The sequence below is a fragment of the Zonotrichia leucophrys genome, chromosome Z, assembly GCF_028769735.1.
Source record: "Zonotrichia leucophrys gambelii isolate GWCS_2022_RI chromosome Z, RI_Zleu_2.0, whole genome shotgun sequence".
NCBI lineage: Eukaryota > Metazoa > Chordata > Aves > Passeriformes > Passerellidae > Zonotrichia > Zonotrichia leucophrys.
In genome coordinates this window covers 68,794,364-68,816,503 of record NC_088200.1, presented here as the reverse complement: position 1 = coordinate 68,816,503, position 22,140 = coordinate 68,794,364, and the positions used below count along the sequence as shown (strand labels likewise).

The window sequence follows — 22,140 nt, the reverse complement described above, 5'->3', positions numbered from 1 at the left end:
GGTTTATTCTCTACTTGCCGTCGTTGGCGAGCAATGTTCAGCCACTTCCCAGGAACATGGCTTCAGCACCTGGACTGGTTGCTCCAGAAGGCAAACATTGTAAATAAAAACATCCTACTTCCTCCTGCTTTCCTTAGCTTTTATATCTGAGCTAATGTCATATGCAATGAAATATACGTTGTGTCCGTTTGGATCAGCTGGCCTGGTTGTGTCTTCTCCCAGAACCGTGCCCAGCTCCAGCCTACTGATGGGTAGGCAAGAGTGCTGGAGAGACAGCGCTGCCACTGTGCCAGCACTGCCCAGCTGAACGAGAGCAGCACTGTTGTTATCAGCACCTTTCCAGCTGCCAGTGCAAAGCACAGCACTGTGAGGGCTGCTAAGGGAAAATGAACTCAGCCAGACTCAACACAACAGATTAGCTCCTGGTCCTCGTCCTAGGACTTGGTTATCATCACTGTTAACTGAGTTAACATGGAAGTCACTTTCACAAACAGAATAAAATTATCAAAACTCAGTTGTTACATTCATATCTCCCTCCTTGCATTTGTAAATTTAATATAAACAACTTGTGTGGCAAGTTGAAACCTCTTTCCAGAACATTTTTAATTCTCAAGTGAGAGAGCATGCAGATTGTTTTCACAGAGACTTTCTCTTCCTCAATGAACTTTCTCTTTTTACTCCAAGTAAGGACCATATTCTTCCTCAGAATCCTAGTTGTTCTCCAGTGATAGCAGCCTGTCCAGTCCTATTCCCAAGTACAGAGCCTGGATCTGCAGATGAAACATTTTAAAGGATGCCAGTCTCACCTTAGTGGAAGGCAAGATCATGGAGCAAATCCTCCTAGAAATTATGGTAAGGCATGTGGAAAATAAGTAGGTGATTTGTGACAGCCAGCATGGCTTCACTAAGGGCAAACAGTGCCTGACAATTTTGGTGGCCTTTGTAGATGGGCTTACACTGATGGATGTGGAAAGGACAGCTGACATGATATACATGGACCTGTGTAAAGCCTGTTCCACATGACATCCTTGCTCCAAACTGGAGAGGGTGGACCACTCAATGGATAAGGAATGGGCTGTACAGTGTTGCTCAAAAGAGTTGTGGTCAACACCAAATGTCCAAGCAGAGACCAGTGATGAGTGGCCTTTTGCAGGGCCTGGTGTTGGGACTGGCACTGCTCCACAACCCTGTGGGCAGCAGGGTCAGGGGGACTGAGTGCACCCTCAGCAAGTGTGCCAGTGACTCTGAGCTGCTTGGTGCTATCCACACACCAGAAGGAAGGAACAGCATCCAGAGGGACCTGGACAGGCTTGAGAAGGGGGCCTGTGTGAACCTCATGGAGGAGTCTGGTACAGCCAAGTGCCAGGTCCTGCAGACAGAAGTACAGGCTGGGCAGCAAATGGATTGAGAGCAGCTGTTCTGAGAAGGGCTTGGGGTGCTCCTGGCTGAGAGGCTGGACATGACCTGGCCATGGGCACTCCCAGCCCAGAGCGCCAAACGTGCCCTGGGCTGCATCCAAAGCAGGGGAGGGGAGGGATTCTGCCCCTCTGGTCTGCTCTGGTGAGATCCTATTTGGAATTCTGCATCCAGCTCTGGGGATCCTCAACTTAAGAAGGACACGGACCTTCAGGAGCGCATCCAGGGGAGGCCACGAAGACGATCAGAGGGCTGGAACATCCCTCCTGTGAAGACAGGCTGAGAGGGGCCTATCTGACCTGGGAAGGAGGAGGCTCTGGGGAGACCTACAGCACCTTCCAGTACATGAAGGGACCCTAGAAAAAAGTTGGAGAGGGCCTTTTTACAAGGGCATGTAGTGACAGGACAAGGGGGATTAAAACTGACAAAGTAGGTATTAGGAAAAAATTCTTCACTATTGAGGGTGGTGAGGCATCGGGAAAAGGTTTGCCCAGAGAAGCTGTGGATGCCCCATCCCTGAAAGTGCTCAAATCCAGGTTGGACTGGGCTTTGAGCAACCTGATCTGGTGGGATGTCTCCCTGCCCTTGGCAGGGGAGCTGGATGAGATGATTTTTAAGGTCCCTTCCAACCCAAACCATTCCATGATTCTATGTTCTCACAATGTAGTTACCAAACAAGCACTTCTCCAGTGCCTCAAAAATAAAGCAGTAGTGTCAGGGTTTGCTGCCTTTGATGGGTTCAGCTTGAAAACCTTTGGAGGCTGTCGTGCTCTGTGCCCTTAGGAAGACAAGTCCTCACCCAGAACATGTAACTTGGGAAAAAACACATGACAAGAGCTACAGTTAAAAAGAAATTACAGTTTTCCCACATTTTCTCAACAGCTCATCGATTTTTATTAAACTCAGAAACTAACCAGGCAAATAGAGATCCAGGAACACAAAAGCTTAAAAATGGTGAACAGAAAGTGTAAATCTACAACACATTGTAACCACTCAGTGGAGTAATTTAATAACCATTTAGTATAAAGATGTTGAGACTTTCCTTTTTCCCACCCAGTGTCATCTGAAATGAGGAAAACTTGTTAAGTGGTCTTTTCTTGCAACAGCAAAAAAAGAGCTTTTCAGAACCACCACAGTATTTAACATCAACGTAAACAGACCAATAATCTCATTCAATGATGAATTTTGGAGATGTCTCATATTTAGTTGCAACAATAGCATCTTAGGGTCTCTCTGCTTCTTATGCATGTCCTGACATCTCTTTGACCTCCACAGGGACACTGATAGCAAGTTTCTCCAAAATGCCAGGAGATGGGCTGTCCATAAAATGCTTTGACTTTGGAAACCACTGTTTCTTCCCCTCTATATTAGGCAACCCCACACTGAATGGCTCACTTGGCACAAAGTTGAAATGTATTTTTTAGGGAACACAACAGTTTCTACAGAATATTTAATTTCTATACTGGCATTCATGGAGAAAGCAAATTTGAGGCAGCTTCTTCAGCTCCTCTCAGGTTGTCTTTTACCTTGGGCAATAGAGCAGAGAGCGCGGTACTCTTAATATGTGCTTCAGCATATGCATTTCAGGTATTTCTGCAATACTCAATTTACTTGCTAGTTTTTTCAGTGATGATGATTGTTCCATTTAGAAAAAATAGTTCTCAATATGAAAATTTATAAATACAAACATGCTTAGAAGCAGCCTTCCAAAATGGTGTTACATCTGTCAGCAGCTATGTACAAATCAAGTGGGCCTGAAAGCCCTAGTGACAATGTTTAAATCCCCAGTCCTCACATCCTATGGAAAAGATACATTTGACTTCCTTTGTTCAACATACCATTTTAAAGCAGTTTTTCTGGAAGAGAAACTCGGGCCACACACAGAGTTTGGGAGTGTTTCAGATAGGATAGAGGCACTCACATTTGTCAGTCTGATAGTCAAGAGGTTTTTCATCCTCAAGCACATGGTAAAGCCATTCAATGCATGAATTTCTTATGTAGGTTCAGTCTCAGCAATGTAAAGCTGTGGTTAACACAAAATTATTAGAGGTAGGTAATAATCACATGGTTTACTTTTTCTAGCTACATTTAAACTTCACATTTAAGTTTTAGCTCTATTTTGATGTATCCCCTTTAAAAGTGATTTTAGGTTATGGACTTCTGCGAAACTCTTGTCCACTGATTTCTCATTTAACATTTTTCTAGTCAAAAGACACAATAAACCACAAAAATCAGAGAGACAATTCAATACAGTCAGAATCCAGATGTCTGCTACAGGAACATTCAATGTTCATAATTTGTTTGCCTGACATAAACTGGGACATTCAGAATGGCAAATCATATATGCAGAGTTGGTTATTAGTACTGATTTTTATCAACTTAAAAAAGATTAAAGATTTCAAAAGAATTAAAGTAATTAGATACTCAGTGTGAGATGAAAGCATAGGTATTTTGCTGCCTTCATCAAACTTTGGGTTAATGAGAAACAAATACACCTTATGCAACCTTTAGGAAAGGCCAGCTCTGCAGTCAACAGGCAGCCTGAAAAGATGTTGTAGAATAACTGGGGGCCAAGGAGATAAGAAATGTAAAATCCATATAAAGAACCCAGGGTAGCTTACAGAAAACATAGCAAGAAACTTTACCTGTTTTTTGAGACAGAAAACTGTTAAATTACTTTCCATGAGAATTTTTCTTATTCACATTGTATGATTTTTCACTGTTACCCCCATATTTTCTGCTGAGGGACCCCGATGTCCCTCACAGATGAGAATGTGGTCACACACAGGACAACTCAGGAACCATAGCTCAGGATTTTGCAAGTATGGATTTGCCTCACCATAGTAAAATACATCATTTTGCACTAAGATAAGTAAGAACAAATATTTTGACGTTTCCCAGCAGAGACTCAGAATACTTTATTCAACTCTTCTGAAACTCAAAGCTACTCCCTCTACCAGGGTATGTGGTAAAAGCTAAAAAACTCAAAGATGGTTCACCGGCAAGGCAAAGAAGCAGTGGTGGGGATGGATAGCTAAAATTACATTTCACTTTCATTGTAACTACACCAGAAATCCATCCTATCCTACCATGAAGTCAACTTGTCATCACCATCTGATGCAAAGACAAGAAAATACCATGCTTTTTTGATCCATTTTTACTTCAAGATTTTTATTGTTTGGTTTTAAATGGGTTTTTTTCTAGGTAGACACCTATGACCTTAGAGACTTCTGCTCAGGGAAGCTACTTCAGCCTTTGCTGACCAACACCCCATTAAGCCTATTCAGGAAAATGGGATTCCCACAGGAACTGCAGTAGTGAGCCCCCTGCCTGGGAGATACTCTCTTTCAGGTATCTTGCTAGTTCTTTTTACTTGTGGCTGGATTTTTGTTCATGTCAGCATGTGGTCAGTAAAACCAACTCCCAAACTCTATCTTTGCTCCTTAACTCCTTCATGTTCCTTGAGTCAGTACCTTTCTTTTGCTCCCCAGTCTTACCCGACACAGCTCAAATCCTTTCCACCAGTTTGGTTCCATTACTACTCCATATATTTCACTGGTGCCTCCAGCCTTAGTATCTCCCAGTTTTCATTTCTCTCACTCCGCAACAGTCCTACTCAAGCACCTCATTCCCCCTCTCCAGTACTGGCCTCACAGTTCTCTTGGTTCCAGACTTCCCAGTTTTTACAACTGCTGCGTCTCTCCTCCTCCAAGTAAAGTGTCTACTGGGACATGTCTGGATCACACACACCCTACCCCACTCGTCCTCTGCTTTTCTAAGCAGACAACTATCACTAGTCATGCTCCCAATGCTGCCATGAAAATAAATCTGCTACAGAAATAAAACCTATCTATTTAGGTTGGAAGGCTGCTACAGGTTTGGACAAGGGGATTGTTCTGGTAGCCTAAAGATACCTACTGGACCTCTCTGACATGTGTGCTAAGGGTACAACTACACTACCCTTTCCACTCGCCCTGCATTGCAAAACAGGAATCATGTTTATCCCCAAAGCTCTTTTTGCTAGCCAAAAAGATCTACATCCTGTTTCTTTGGGCACAGCAGTGGCAAATGGTGCACCTAATCTGTCTTAGGAAGTCTTCAGTTATCTTTGGAACCTTTAAGAAAAAAAAGTGCTGTTAATGACTGGCAAGTTGAAAGATGTGGTGTCTACTGAATGCACAAACTGACCTGCCACAAACACACCAGCTGCAAAGTTAGTTCCTTCAACTCTGAACAGCACTTCAAGCATACAAAGTAAGGCACTAGTAAAGCACTAAAGAAGCTGAGAATGTTCATCATTACTCTAATTCAAACAACTTCAATGTATTGCAAAGGTTTGTCTTTGGAAGCAGGTTCTAATGCTACTCTTGCATACAGGTATGCCTCCAAAAGACTGGGCTGAATATCTCTTATTGATGCACATCAATATGCCACACTCTTAGTGAACTTCACATGAAGAAACTATTTCAGATGAAAACTCTGTCTGGCTAACAATCCACTGCATCTGTGTAAAACCTACTCAGAAGAATTATGAGATCCATTTAGTAAGGCCACACAACCTTAAAAGTCCAGTATATTGAATAAAATAATTTTATTTGTATTTAATTAATTTGTTTGTGAAAAACAAAGTTTATGGAATCTGAAAGTTGATGATAATAGGTAATTTTTAACTGAGACTTAATATGAGAGATTCTCTACCCAAAAATATGTAAAACAGTAAGATTATAAAGAACTTCAACATTCTGTGCTATACTGTATGATATGTAAACAATTTTGAAAATACTTCCCCATTATATATTTTGACACAGTATGCACAAATTTAAAAAAATAAAATTAAAATGAAGTTTAAATGCCTCAAGGGATTTCTTAGAAGTAAAGCCATCTGAAAAGCCATTTACAGTCTGCGGTGACAAACTTCTATATAATCAAAATATTCCCCATTTCACAATGCAGAATAACCTGCTGAAGGCAACTCCCTATCAAAGTGATGCCAGCAACACAGATCTGATTGTATGACTCCAGCACTTAAAAGAGCACATTGGTTATACATGGCTTTTAACCCTGGGCTACAATTATGCTACCAGAACTAAATTCAAGTCTAAATCAGTCATGTAGAGAGGTGTGTGTCATCTGAACGCTGTTTAAAGTCCGTGTTTTCCAGATCTGATGAAGGTGGTGAAGACGCTCTGATGCTCTTGTGCTTACATTTAGGGCGGGATGAACTTTGCAAATACCAGATTCTCCAATTAATGACAAACCACAGATCCCAAAGTAGGCATGTAAAGCATCTGAAAGAAAGACAGAAAAGGAAAAAAAAAAAAAATTTCAGGCTGTAACAGCCAATATTCAATCCATATTCAAACACCTCTGAGTAATTACAACCAAGGAAAACAAATAATCAGGTGCCATATACTGGATCAGCAGGCAATCCCCCTCCACAGGGAAGAATGATGCATCCGACTCCATTGATTCAGAAGGCTAACTGATTACTTTATTATACTATACTGCATTGAAGAGATATGTACTATACCATATCATCCTTACTTCTAATTTCTAAACTGAAAACTCATGACTGTCAGCCGACAGTCCCAACACAAAGACACGGACTCAACTGGTCAATGAATCAAAACACCATCACCAGAATCCAATCATCAAATTCCTGCAGATAAATAATCTTCCAACACATTCCACATGTCTGCAAAACAACAGAAGCAGCAAATGAGATAGGAATTGTTTTCCCTCTGTGCTTCTCCAGGAAAAAAAACTGAGAGAGAGAATTATGTCTCCCCTTGTTCAGAGGGCATGTGAATACCACAGCCGTAATTTAAACTTGAGTTTCGATGGAAGGAAAACATTTCTGCCCAGAGTTACCAGCATGAACTAAAGTCCACATTTCTTTTATAACACCTTGTGCACTACACTTTTCTGAGTGCCACAGCCAAAAAGCAAAAGAATTTAAATATCCAAAAATAACCAGTCCAGAAAGAAATTTTTTTTTCTTGCAAGCACTTTTGGCTGGTTACTTTATGAGCAGCTAACTATTGAAACGGCAAAATTAGTGCAAATAGCTGCCAACAGCAAGACTTAAAGAAATTGAAGAAGGCATTACTTTCCCTACCTTCCTATTTTCCTAAGGATAGAGATTATCCTAAGGATAGGAATTCATGCAGCTTGATCAAGAGATGGCTGCCACCAAAATGGGATACTGTCTCCTGTTCCATGCTGCTCCTGATGTCCACTTTACACCAGGGCTGCAGCTCGCTGAGTCTGCCTCCTCTGGGTAGCAGCAAGCTATCAGATTGGATTATCTGCCCATGAAATCAGAGGTGAAAGGTAGAAAGACTATGGGAATTTCATGTGCTCCTTGAAAAAGCTCAACATGTAGCTCTGTGTAGGTGTCAATAATTTAGTATCTCACTAAAATGATCACAGAATCATTTAGGCTGGAAAAGACCTCTAAGATCAAAATCCAATCCTTAAAATTGCCAAGACCAGCACAAAACCCTGCCCTTAAGTGTCATATTGTATCTCCAGGGATGGTGACTCAAACACTTCAAGTAGCCTGTCCCAATGTTTCACAACCCTTCTGGGGAAGATGTTTCCTACTATTCAATCTACATCTCTTCTAGTGTAACCTGAGGCTATTTCTTCTTATCCCATCAGTTCTTTGTTAAATAATGCTAGTGGCCTCCACAACCAACAATATTTTGACGTCTGTTAGCATGGGAACAGCAAGACTACAAAATATTATTTTCCTGAATAATCAGCTGGAAAGAGTTACTTGCTAACATTGAAAGTCCATGTCACACATAGATTATCACCAGCAGTTGATACAGTTGACTGTATTCTGAAATTTCTTCTAGTCTTCTTAAAAACATTATTGCACAGCAAATACAGTTTGAGTCCCCAAATTTAAACAGAGCTTTTATAAAGTAGGAGCCCCAGAAATTAAAATCTAATTCTGATTAAGTCTTAGGAACCTTTATATCAAAAGACAACTTGCCTTTCAGATATGAGACAGAGCTTGCAGGCAGCTTAGTTATGTAACTATAACAATGAAAACACAGACGCAATCTTTGCAATGTTGCATTTATAGTCTTTCTTTGTATCAGGACTGCACTAACTTTGTGGGGAGGGACCCCACAAAGGCAATCAAAATCTGACTCCTGGCTCTGCTCAGGACATCCCAAGAGTTACAGCACATGCTTGAGAGCATTGCCCAAAACTTTCTTGAACTCTCACAGGTTGGTGCTATGAGCACTTTCCTGAAAAGCCTGTTCCAGTGCCCAACCACCCTCTGGGTGAAGAACCTTTTCCTAATATCCAAACTAAACCTCCCCTAATGCAACTTCAGGCCACTCCTTTGTGTCCTGTCACTGTCACAGCAGAGAAGAGATCAGTGCCTGCCCCTCCTCTTTGCCTCACAAGGAAGCTGCACCTCCAGTGAGGTCCCACCTCAGCCTCCTCCAGGCTGAACAGACTAAGGGACCTCGGCCACTCCTCACATGGCTTCACCCCAAGGCCCTTCACCATCCTCATGGCCCTCCTTTAGACACTCTCTAACAGCTCAGTGCCTTTTTTGTGTTGCGACACCCAAAAATGTCCCTGGCACTCGAGGTGCCATGTACTGGACAGTTTGTCCAGAAGGATCTTGGAAGGGACACTACTGAAAGCCTTAGATTACATCAAATGGCTTCCCTTGGTCAGCTGGGGGGATAACCTTGTCATAAAAGCCAGTTAACAGAGGGCACTGAAAACCTACTAGCACAAGTTTTGTTTTCAGAAACTTGCAATACCTTAATTGAATTCTAACAACTTTTAAAATTAAAAGATTTTAGCACCTTTTTGAGTATTTTTCACTACTTCAAATAATCCACTTCTGAAAGCATAAGAAGTGCCAGACATACTTGTATAAACACAATCTGTAAATCATAGTACATAAATGCAAAAACTTTGACTCTTTTTACTTATATCAATGACTTCGGAATAAGCCTGAATTATTAATTTTCTAAAGAAACAAATATTTCGATATATTAACCACAATTTACAGAGATTCCTACAACACAATATATCCTTTAAGCAGAACAGTTAAACACATACTAAATAGACAGTGATACTCTTTTAACAGTAATCTAAACAAGATTCACTTCCTTTGTGGCTGAACAAGGACAAATTTCATCTCCCTCTTTCCACTTCAAGAATGAAAATGTCTTTATATTTTGAGTTTTGTTTTGGTTTTCGTTGGTTGGTTTTCTTTGTTTTTCTGGGGTTTTTTTGGAAGGGTATGTTTTCCCTTACACCTCTCAGATGTCTGGCTGCTGGAATTTATTTCTTACTTAGAACATACTCATTGCAATTTTGAGAAGTTATTTTACCTGGATGGCTGTCGGGCCACTTGGCGAATCCACCAACAAGGCGATCTTGAGTTGACAGGATGTAATTTCGGTTTTTCTCAAAATTTGTATATTGGAATATGTTCAAGAGCTGAAAAGAAATTAGATTGTAACAGTAATATAAGTCTTAGTAACTTTTAACATTACGTCTTAACTAAGTGTTAGTATATTTTTAACACTAGAATATAGTGCCTATTTTTGAGATAAGCAGTAGCAGCACAGCACTAATCTGGTAAACCTCCATTTCCTGCATTTTTTACAAGATGAAAGACATTTATAGCCATGGGTGCATATTGGTGCACTTGTGTCAAATATCTAATGCTTTCAAGCAAAGAAAACAGTGCTTAAAGAAATCAAAACAAGTCAATAGCTATCCCTACACTTGTACACTACCTTCAGTGTTGCTCCCACCCAAAAGGAATAGCAAGTGTCTACAGGTTTGTTGGGTCGTCCATGGTAGCCATTCTGTTGCCTCATTATACACCATCTTCTTATTCTGTTCAGTTCTTTTTCTGAAAAAACTTCCTCCAGTTTGCCCATCAAACACAGTGATGCAATACCACAAAATGTAGAGCCCCCTACAGAAGAGAAGAGAAGGGTTTGCTTCTGTGAAGAGAAAGCAGGGTTTGCTATGCTTTGATACACAGATTTGCTGAAGCCTGTATGACCTCAGTCAGAACTTTAACTAAGCTATTAGCAATGAAATCAATGGATTTTTAAAAGTATGGAAGAGTTAATTTTGAGTCTAAAATCCAAATAAATAAGAACACTCAAGTTCAGCGGGTATGTCAAAGGTGGGGGGGAGGGGGGAACTCAGGAACTCCCTCAACCCAGCTCTTGTAGAAATAAACCAATTCATTTTCTTAAAGCTGTTTCTTTTCACAATGCTGTGCAATTTACACTACACAGCAGTCCAGAAACAAGTAAAAGGAATTGCAACAGAAATATTTCTTCACTTGTAACTTAAAAAAGAAAGCTATTGGAATGCCAGCCATCAGACTGAAGCAGAGATGCCAAAGCCAGCCTCGGACACAATCCCCCAGAGGATATAAACAGACAGAAGTGTCCAGAGAGCAGAAGGAGAAAAAAAAATTCGAACTAAAATTATTAAAAAAGTCCCAAACAACGTGTGCACTTATGGTGAAAATACTCCTGGACTCTTGTGATTGTAATACATACAAATTGTGTTTCTAAGGATCTTTTTGCTGTCAAGGAAACTGTATGGTAAAAAAGATGAACGTATGATCTTTGTGTAGCCCAGCCACCACTTTTTAAAGCCCATCCAAGTTCATTTTGAGTCTAATACCTGATATGATAAAATCAGAGTCTGGGAAAGAACATAAGCAAGCTGCTGACAGGAGACTTGGGCCCCAAAATTCCTTACAATATCCTGGTGCTGGAAGACCCCAGGATATTTAAGATTATTTTCACTCTGATGCTGAAATACAGTGCTGAAGTATTGCTATTTGTTATCACTAACAGTTTACAGAAAGTTAATTAACCAATTGTTTTAATATCTAGGGGTATAATTTAAATTTTTCAGCTTTATTGATGCAGTAAGAAGGAAACAGACAAAATCCTATCAAAGCTCAATACTAAGGGTAAATGTTTGATAGGATCATAGAATCATTTAGGTTGGAAAAGACCTCCAAGATCATCAAGTCTAACCTTGGACAAATCAGTCCAACAGACTACAGCACTAGATTTAGTATGAGTCACCTAAAAGCCAAAAACTCCTCTGTCACAAGCAGACTGCTACTTCATGGCACAGAAACATTTTGCCTAAAAATAGCAGTCTATTGGGGATTCCTATCTTCAGATCTAGCAACTCTTTACAAAAATTAACTGTTGCTTCAAGGTTTGAACCCACAACAGATGCTGTATCTATCAGAGGAAATGCTTCTATGTTTTACCAAAGCTGTTGAAATTGGAAACAGTCAGCTACATGGCACAAAATCTCTTGCAGATAAAATCCTCAGAGTAACAATGACACATGGAAAAAGTTTGCTCTGTCAGCAACAGCTGAGAACTAAAAGCAACACCTTTCAACAAAACACGAGATAAGATTTCAACAAAAACACTCATAAGATTAATGGGAGTGATTAAAAAAAGCCTGTCTGTTCAGATATTAAGCTAGATCTAAAGGAAGAAGTGATATTTGGAGAAATGTTTTAGATTTGCTCGTCCTCACACAGCTTCCTCAGAAAGGAAGGAAAGGTATGGCATACCCTGCACCTGCTACAGCACTTTCAATACCACTCTGAAAGGTGTAGAGCACTTTGACATTCTTACCATGAGATTCCAGTCCAGCTCCCTGTGCCAGGCCATTATCATAAGACTGAAGAAAAAAAAAATCCCAGAAAGCAGTTAATTTAGAACCACAGCACTTTGACAGACATCGCAATTTCTTAGTTTACCAGCAAAATTATCATCAGATCATTGCCATGATTTAACCTCATTAAATTCTGAACCTCCAAAAATTCTTGCCACAACATAGTTAACAAATCAGCTCTTTTTCAATGCAGGAAGTTTTTATGACTTTCATCGAGTTAATTTTAGTTGTGACACAAGTCAGAAACCTGAAAAAGGGTAAGCAACAACGAAAACAATCATGTAATGCAGGTATAAAAAGAAAAAAAAAGGCTATGTAATCAAAACAAAACAGAATTAAATAGATAACTTAATCTGTCTCTAATCCAAGAGCAATTTAACATTAAAAAAAGAGGCAAAATGCAAAGTACTACTGTGTGTAGAATACTCAAATCCAAGCAATTCTTTAGTAAGAATCAAGTACATCAGGCTTTAGAAAACAATGAGAAGGGAACAAGAAGCAAGAAGAAAATTATAACATCCATTGGAATAAACTTAAATTGGCCTATAAAATATTACTGTTAAAAAATACCATTACAGTGCTGAAAAATCACTCTGTTAAGCGCAACAGAAGGGGAAACTCAAGTCTGACAAAGCACCAAGAATATCATAGTTCATGTGTATCATGAGCAATCTATGGACACATGTATATGTAAGAATAATAATCTTTCTTCCCTAAAAATCCATTAAATCATTTTACTTGAAAAGAAACAAAACACCATGTAAGAAATTATTCATAAAAGAGCAAATATTCATTTTACAAGAGTTCATAGGATACCTAATGAATTATCTCTGAACAAATACCAAATTGCTTAGTAGGAAAAATGAGGTGTAACTCTTGAAGTTAAATTATATCCGCCCTACGTATTCCACATCAACTGCTCAATTAATGATTGGATCTGATCAGACACAAAGCACTAAAAATCCTTCTCCCACATCCTGCAGGTGCTGACTGTGAATTTCTCACATTTTCTCTGAAACAGTGGCTAGTAGATACAGGACACCTTGACAAACCAATAATGACTCCCATAGTCCTAATCAAAGAATGGCTACAGGACTATCGTATCTCTAGGAACTACCTAAGGATTATTTTGTGCATCTGCTTTTAAAGCTGACATTGAGAAGAAAAAAGTAAACAGAAGAAGACACAGAAGCTACACTAAAACTGTATTCCTAGTTTTGAATTGTTGCTGAAAGCTGAAGCAACTGAAAATACTAATATCTGATACATACACTTCAAGCTGCAGCTTGATTTCTCAGGTTTGAACCAGTAAATTTTAGTAATCTCTATGAACTTCCGAATGTTAAAGCACACAGTGTGAACTCTTCCTTTTTCACTGCCTTTTGAGAATGCAATACAAATGTGCTACCACACTCCACAGATGCATTAATTGCTAAGAAAAGGCAAGCTGATTAGCAAAGCTATGCTGGCAAAGCTAAATAACTCTACAAACAGCAATTTTTGGAGGAGGTGGTTTGCTTTATGTATGACAAAGTAATTAGCCCTGGAGAAAAGCTGTTAAGCGTGCATCCCAGACACTACCATGTTGTGCTGTACAATTAGCTTTAAACTCTAACAGACAGTAGCTGACCCTCGGCAAACTGACACCTATTTATTTACAGACAGCAGCTGCTCTCTGGGGACTTGTGTGCCTTAAAGAGCTAGGGAATACTTTCATTTCTTGGTCCTTTTGAAAAGACTCCAGAAATCGTATGCAAAAGGAGCTCTTGACTACTGCAACATGACAACTGTATAATTAAATACTATCCTCAGGAAATGTGTAAATCCAGTTGGTAAAATCTTCACTGCAAAGTCTACAAGTTTTACAACCAGCTTAACTATATCAACAGACCAATACAAGCACATTTGAGAAAGACTATACTAGAAGCAGCAGCTGATATTTTTAAAGCTTCTTGCAAAATCTCTATTAAAAAAAAAAGCGCTGTTGCAAAGAACAGTGTTATTGAGCCTCTGTAAGTCATTCAAAATCTCAGCATCTTAGTATTTGTTGTCTTTTGATTAGTGATATATCTAAGTTTTGAATGTGAAAGACAAGAGTCAATCTACACTGCTAAAAATTGTGTGTTGAAATCTGACAATTTTACTGGCCTAGAATTATTTTTGTGATCAGCATTGTATAAACACTTTTTTAGTCGAATTACAACAAGAAGGCTATCTATTCTGTATGAAGATTCAATTATTTTTAACATTTTAAACATGGTTTATGTTTCAATCTCCTGCTGTTCTTGAAATGCCTAACTAAACAAATGCACTCCGTCATTCAGCTGTATTGAATTGTATGTCACAATCCTTATACCGTATCACTAAACGTATCAAATTCCAAAGCTTATTACAAACAGTACTGTGGTCAACCAGTTACATTACTCTCAATCCAGATGAGTTGTACTTCACATGTATGGCAATCTGAAAAACTGAAAGAAGTTCTGTTAACTGTCATGTGCTTCATCTAGGTGCACACAAGTGACATACAATAGTAAATCAAAACCACACCCTTCTGTAAAAGCAGTTTGGTACTGAGCAATGAAATCCCTTTTTGTCTACAACTAAAGAGAGTGACAGAATGAGGTGACATTGTGGCATTGTGACAGCAAAATAGGAATAAGCATTTACAATAAAGCCTATAGTTATTAATTGTATAGTTAATTACACAAGGAGCAGCAAATGAAATAACCTCAAAGAGAATTTACTTTTAATTGTTCCATTTTATAGGTTAGTCTTAGCACCATCTACAAAATCTTAATGAGAGAAATCAAGCTAACATTCTTGGATGCCACATTTCACAGTCGTTGTGTTTATTTATGAGATACACTTTAAGAAATACCTGGCTCCTGCGATAGGTCATTGAACTGAAATACATCTCAAGGAAATTGGTGGAAAGAGATGAATGAATGAATGAAAGGAAAGAACAACTACTGCTGTGAAATAATCTTCACAGTGGGCTGCTCCCTGAATGTCTGAGACCTCTTCAGACACATTCACAGCTCTAAATGTGACCAAGCAGGATGCAAAGGTTTTGTGTCTTTTCTCAGGATTGCCAGACACCTAGCAACTGAATTAATTCACAGAAATACTGGTTGGCCAAGGAGTGAAAACCCAGCAAACACAGTGTACACTAGTGTACATGTGCATGCCAACTCTGAAGTAAATTCACAGCATAGAAGTGGTTTAAAGAAGTCCCACTGAACACAGTGTAGAGTTAACCTAGTTCACAGTAAACCTGGACAAAGATACAGTGTGTCTTGATGCACATTTCTGCACGCTAGAATGACTGCTCCCTAAAGAGCACTGCTTATTGGATCTCTAAGTTACTCATTAAGCTAGCCAGGAAAAGACGCAATCTTTGTGATAAGCCACAGTGTCTTCTGAACTTTGACCATGGCAAGACTTAGTTCTACTTTACCAGTGAACTGAAGTATTAGTAGGAGGCCTTCCAAGATGTCTTGCCATGGTAAGGCCTCAATTATTAGAGGTTTTTTTAAAATGTATCTTTTTCCAATAGGAACATAATGACTGGAATTTTCAGGTCCAACAATTAATGCTAAGCTCTAGAAACAAAGTTTAAATTTGGTTCAAGATCACACTACACAATAAATCTCCAGTACCACTTCAAAGCTCTAAACTTTCAAAAAATCTCCACTTGTCTGCTCTGTTATGGCCTCATCTGATGCCGTCTGTTTTTTCTTAGAAATAAACAGTTGCTTCTCCCTCTATTTATTTTTTCAGTGCTGCCTGTTACATTATGTATTGCTGTCACACTCCAGTTAACAATCTAATTTCCAGAATAAAGACTCCTAGTATATGAAATACTCCTTTTACACAAGCTGATTCATACCTTCCACAGTTCAACTCAACTTTCTTTGTCCTCTTCCTAGTTCCACCATTTCCTTTGGGATCAAAACTGCACTCAAATGTTCACAACTAACAGACAATGTGATGTACAGAACTACAATGAGGATTTTGCTCTTGGGTTTTGTTTTCTATTCTTTTTTAACACTTGATTCTCCTACTGTAACTCTGCTAAGTTATTTTACTAAAGACTGATCTCAGCAAACATTAAGGTCCAGAAATGGTCAGAGGATGAAGAATGATCCCTGCCTAATTGGTAAGAGCAAGCACTCTGCCTAAGCTCCTCTCTCAGACTGGAAGCAGAATGGATAAATCATCGTCCTTGGGTGAAATCCACTGAAAGGACTCAGCAGGGATATTCTCATGCTGAGAACCCATGCTAGCTACGGGGAGCTACCAGCTATGGGAGAAGGGCTCTTATGGGAAGCAGAGGAGGAAGATTCTAGGATTGTATAGAAACTCCCTTATCATGGACTGTTTTCTGGGGAATGCAGGGGTAAGCATAACTTACTATGGGATGGCAAGGAAAAGGGCCAATGGTAAGAAACAGAAATATCAAAGCAGACTGGAGAAGAACAAGGGGAAACAGAGGGGAAAATGAGATAAAAGGTGCTACTAGGATGTGAACAGACTGCAGGTCCATATCCTTGTATGACTGAGCCCTGGCCTTGATCATCTCTGTCTGTCCAGGACTATGGCAGTGTGCCAGAAAACTTCTTGAGGTGTACAGTAAGAAATACTAAGACATCCAAATACCTCCTTTAAAAATAAACAACAAATAAAAAACAACTTGGTCTGAAGCAAGAGATTTTAAAGTCTTTTTTTAAACTTGTTTCTCACATAAATTGTACAATCCTGCTGCTGACAGCAACTACTGAAAATAGTCATTTACAACAGAAGCTGTGTGTCATCATAAATTTGAATCTTCTTTGTGGACCACAAGAATTTAACCTGTGTTTACTCTCACTAAAGGAACTGCAATTTTCAAGCTTGCTCAGCTTCCTTAAAAAATTGCGTTTCAGTCTTTGAAAATGTAACTCAATTAAACGAATGAAACAACATGAAAAAAAATGGAAATTTCCTTTACTCCAATCGAATATGAAGACAATTTGCACAGACACAGGAAAAAAATGTGTACGTACTCATGAATACATTTTTTCAATCCAAGTATCGAATAAATAAATTATGAAGTGCATGACTGGAAAGACTTAAGGATGAACTCATGTCAATTATTAATTTATTTGAATCCGCATATCTTTTAAAAAGCAATACTATAGCTCAATGAAATATGAGGATTTTATTGGTATGCTTTTCCAAAGTGCTTTCTGCACTTTTTCTAAACAGAAACATCACACCTTAGTTTTCAAAACCTTGCTTTTAACTGCTTAATTATTTTAAATAAAGAGGCTTTTAAATACAATTTGCAGCAAACAAACACACCAAATAAAATTATCTTGCTAGCACACATATTTTAATGAAAATACAAATGCAAAAAGCCAATGTACTTTGTAATTCTCAACTTGCTAGAGCAGCAAGAAAAAAAAAAGAAATTACTGTAATACAGTTTAGACAGATTTTTCTTTTAAGCCACAGTTAAGAAAAAAAGCTTAAAGCCTGAAAGCATAGGAAGAAGCAACATTTTGTGAACACTCACCATACTTCTTCTAATGTAGTCTATTGCTTTCTTCATATCCATGCCTGACCAGTTATCGAGCATGTAGCAGATGCAGGAAGCACAGTACACAAACCTCATATCATTTTCACTTCCTTCCAGCACTGCACAGAAACTGAAAGAAACATTTCTGTCTTTAAACACTGTTTTGCCTGTTACACCAGAAAACATGAAATGCGGTTCAAAGAATTGCACAGTGTTTTCTCTAAAGATTAGTTTACAGGAGTCTCATAAATATAACCCAAAGCTACACTAGGTTTTTGTTTTAGAAGATGTGATTCTAAGCCAAGGAAAATGCATAGAACTCTAAACATTTAGGAGCCTGAGTAACTATTTCCAGCAACATAATGATATTAGTGCTTATTTATTCCAAGATGTTTATACTTACAGTCTTTAACCTATTACAGCATATACAGATACATGACTTACCATTTTACCTCTTTTAGGCAGAATTCTTTGACTTCCTAGGAATCCTAATAGCTCACAAGGCTTTCTTTCCTTACTGCAACTTGAGGACCAGTTTCCCAGGTATGTATAAAGGCAACTGCTCATACTACTATTTCTAATACAAATGGTGAATCAGTTTTTAATTAGTTACTGTTACAATTGCACCAAACTCTACAAATATTTAAAAATTTTTGACCAGGGCAGTAACCCTCCCCCTGTACTGGGCACTGGTGAGGCCACACCTCAAGATTTGAGTTCTGTTTTGGCCCCTCAAGACAAGTAAGTCCACTGAGGTGCTAGAGTGTGTCCAGGGAAGGGCAGTGGAGCTGGGAAAGGTTTGGAGCACAAATCTGATGAGGAGCAGCTGAAGGAGCCACAGAGAAAAAAACACCAAGAGGACAACTTTTCACTCAACTATCTGGAAGGTGGCAAGCTGGGGGCTGGTCTCCTCTCCCATGTGGGACAGAGGAAATGGCTTCAAGTTGTACCAGGCGAGGTTTAGATTAGGTATTAGAAAAAATTTCCTCATCAGAAGGATTGTCTAGCACTGGAACAGGCTGCCCAGGGAAATGGTGGAGTCACCATCCCTGAAGGTATTTCAAAGACATGTAGATGTGGCACTTAAGGACATGGTTTAGTGCTGGATTTGGCAGCGCTGGGTTCAAGAGTTGGACTTCATGATCTCAAAGGTCTTTTACAACCTAAATGCTTCCACGATATACAAAACTAGGTAAATGGTTGAATTACCTGTGACAATAAATAAACCTTTAATTGTTTCTTCTAGGACTTGCTGCTTGGCAAGCATCCATTTGGTTCGAAGAGCCAGTTAGTACCCTCTGATGACTTAACCATTTTCCAGAAGCCAGCACGTGTTCTATGACTTATGTGACTCCTAATCAAACTATTTTTCTAATAGAACAAAAAGATTATAGCTACTTCTATAAAGAACATGTCTCTTACATTCCATTCCACATGTGGGTAGTGGGAGTTCCAGCATATAAAGCATCTTTTACCTTCCATCCTCCAGCTGGAGAGCTCTCAGTCCTGCCAGTATGGCATCTTTATTTACTCGACTTAAATCATCTCCAAGAATAACCAGACATGATAGTCCTGTGTAAGTCATTGCTATGTGCCCACTATCATAGGGATGAGATATACCAGGACCCTAAAAAAGGAGAAAAAAATTGAAATTTTGAAACATCGCAAGAGCTTACACTACAGTAAATATTTTTTTTAAGGTAAGAGGTAAACAAATTACTTTTCCCTTTACTCATTATGGTAAAACTGAAGACATCCTGTCCAGCTTTCCTCACCAAACTCTGCTCAGCTTTCCTTATCAAACTAAGTTACTGCCTAACTCTGCTGCTCTTGAAAAGACTTGGTCAGAAAAAAGCTTTGACAAGAACTCCATTTGAGGAACAATTAAGGAAAAAAGGGGATGTCTTCGCCTAAGTTTGTCCTGACACACCACTGGCCATTAGCTTCCTGGCAGCTGGGTAAGCACTCTTAAACAACCTAACTCTGGAGGTCCCTCAGCAGAGATTTTACAACATCATGATCTACAAGGAGAAAGCGGTGTGAAAGATTATTAGTACTCTCTCTGTCAACTGAAGCAATACCAAATTAGCCACTTACCTACTTTGATCTCTATTTTAAAATAATAATTAGAGTCAAAACACAGTATTTATATACCAAATAATCACAGAAACATAGAATATCCTGAGTTGGAAAGGACTCACAAGGATCACTGAGAAGCAAAATTATAGTTAAAGGCTGAGTAGTCCCATAATACAACTCATAGAAATGGGAAAGGGATTGATACAGCTATGCTAAAACTACTATTTTTCTTTATGGTATTTTAAAGGCCCATCCTGGACTGTACTACTTCATGAAAACAGAAGCCACATGTAACAAGATGACTGTGGATACCTGGGATGGTTCAGTTTGGAGCAACTGGAAGATAACTATTTTAAACACATAAAATTATTTCAATATTGAGTATTAGAGATAGATTTTTAAATTATATTTTACTAGCATTATTGCCTAATCAGTTGCAATTCTTATTTTGCAATTAATCCTAAAAACACAAGGAAAAAGCAGTATAAAACCAAGTTTAATGTTATGTTATGTGTAATTGGTATTTTTCAGGCAAGTCACACTTATTTCCAAAGCCAAAAGGCTTTTCTTCTAGTAAGAAACTGGGAGAGAAATTGTTATTACCCACTAGACAGCAAGAGACTGCTTTCACACAAGGGAACCAGAGACAACTGGGAAAGGGAGGCAGAAAACAGGGTGAATTGGGTTCAGCAGCACTGAAAAAGCGATGTAACAGAGGAGAACAGGAGTGTACGTGCTGAGAGCTGCACCTCCTCTCCCTTTCTTCCAGTCCTGGACCCTCTCTTGAGGAGGCATCATGAATTTCAACAGCTCCCACTCCCATCCGTCTCCTACCCTACACATTAAATAGACATATAGGGCACATTAAATTGCTTTTGTTAAGTGGTCTCTATTGACCTCAGTTAATGCACTGGTGCAGAGTATGCTCCGAGAAGACAACAAAGGGGGTATGGCCAGGGTCTGTTCTCCATGCACTTTACCTTTTGTAAAAATTAGTCTGTAGGTCCCACAGGAAATAGATTTACTTGGATCTCAGAGATGGAGTAAACAGTTCTGTTCTGTTGGAATTACCATCATGTTCTTCACAATCTCAGCCTTTTTTAAAAGAATTAACACTTAAAAGATTTAAGCTGGGGGAAGCTTTCAAACATCTAAACTTGGCTCAGTGATGTGACAGTGTTCCCTACTACATCAACTAAAACAGCTATTAAAACATAACTCATGGCCACCAAAAATTCCCAGTGACCACTGCAGAGCCAAGAAACTCTCTCTCCTGCAGAAGCATGGGCAAGATCTCTTCAAACACTAATGAAGAATGCTACTAAACATGCACTAGCACTGGCACAGTCCCACTTTCAAGACAGGGTTCCTTCACCCAGGTGCCAATCCACACACGGAGCTAAGCGGTTTTGACACATTTGCACAGAGGTGTGTGCTGAGTGCTAAGTCCACCAAGCCAACACACCTGGTTACAGCCAAGAAGCATAATTATACTTTCAAAATATGCAAGTATGTAGTTCTTGTATTTATGAAGATTCCTCAATGCAGGGAAGAATGATGCGCAGAACTCCACGATATCAGAAGGCTAATTAATTACTTTATTATACTATAGTATACTATAACTATTTTACACTGTATTACACTAACAAGATCTATAGTAAACTGAAGAAACTCATGACTGACTGCTGACCAGACAGTCAACACAGCTTGACTGATAGGCTAATTAACACAAACAGTGTCCACCAGAATCCAATCAAGCAATCCCTTTAGGTAAATAATCTTCCAACACATTCCACAAGTCCAAAAACACAGGAACAGCTAATGAGATATAATGAGATAAGAATTTTTTTGGTAATTCTTTTCTCTGCTTTTCACCATTCAGAGGGCATGTGAATACCACATGTAGCTACCTAATTTCTAAATAAATGCCTACTCAACAGCTATTTAACAATCTATCTTTTGCATGCTTTGATGTATTTCACAACACATTTTGCAGGTGTTCAGTTGGTAGGGGTCTTCACTTGGACATGGGTAGCCTCAGCTTTAGAGGCATCTTTTTCATGTTCTTAAGTTTATTGAAAGTACAAGATTTTAGCTGTTGCCAAATAATTAGTGGCTAAATTCAAGGTGTCTCTGCTTCTGTAATCTCTTTAATAGTTTCAAAACTATTCTGCAAGACTTGTTAAGTTTCTTACTTCATGGAACCACAAAATGGCCTGGGCTGGAAGGGACCTTAAGGTCACCTAGCTGCAACTCCCCTGCCATGGACAGACACTTTTCAGTAGACCATGTTTCACAGGACCCCTTAAAATATACAGAGATGCCTGCTTAAAATAAAAAAATATTAGTACAGAGAT

General features: G+C 39.0%; 1 protein-coding gene across 1 annotated transcript in view; it reads right to left on the bottom strand.

The window, feature by feature from the left end:
- Positions 1 to 2,296: 2,296 nt before the first annotated feature.
- PGGT1B (protein geranylgeranyltransferase type I subunit beta) overlaps positions 2,297 to 22,140 on the bottom strand; it is a 35,935-nt gene continuing 16,091 nt past the window's right edge. The window contains 7 exon segments of the mRNA XM_064735380.1: positions 2,297 to 6,567; positions 6,570 to 6,704; positions 9,792 to 9,900; positions 10,203 to 10,387; positions 12,102 to 12,147; positions 17,702 to 17,834; positions 19,180 to 19,331. Coding sequence (XP_064591450.1) covers positions 6,524 to 6,567; positions 6,570 to 6,704; positions 9,792 to 9,900; positions 10,203 to 10,387; positions 12,102 to 12,147; positions 17,702 to 17,834; positions 19,180 to 19,331 — 804 coding nt within the window. The 3' untranslated portion in view covers positions 2,297 to 6,523.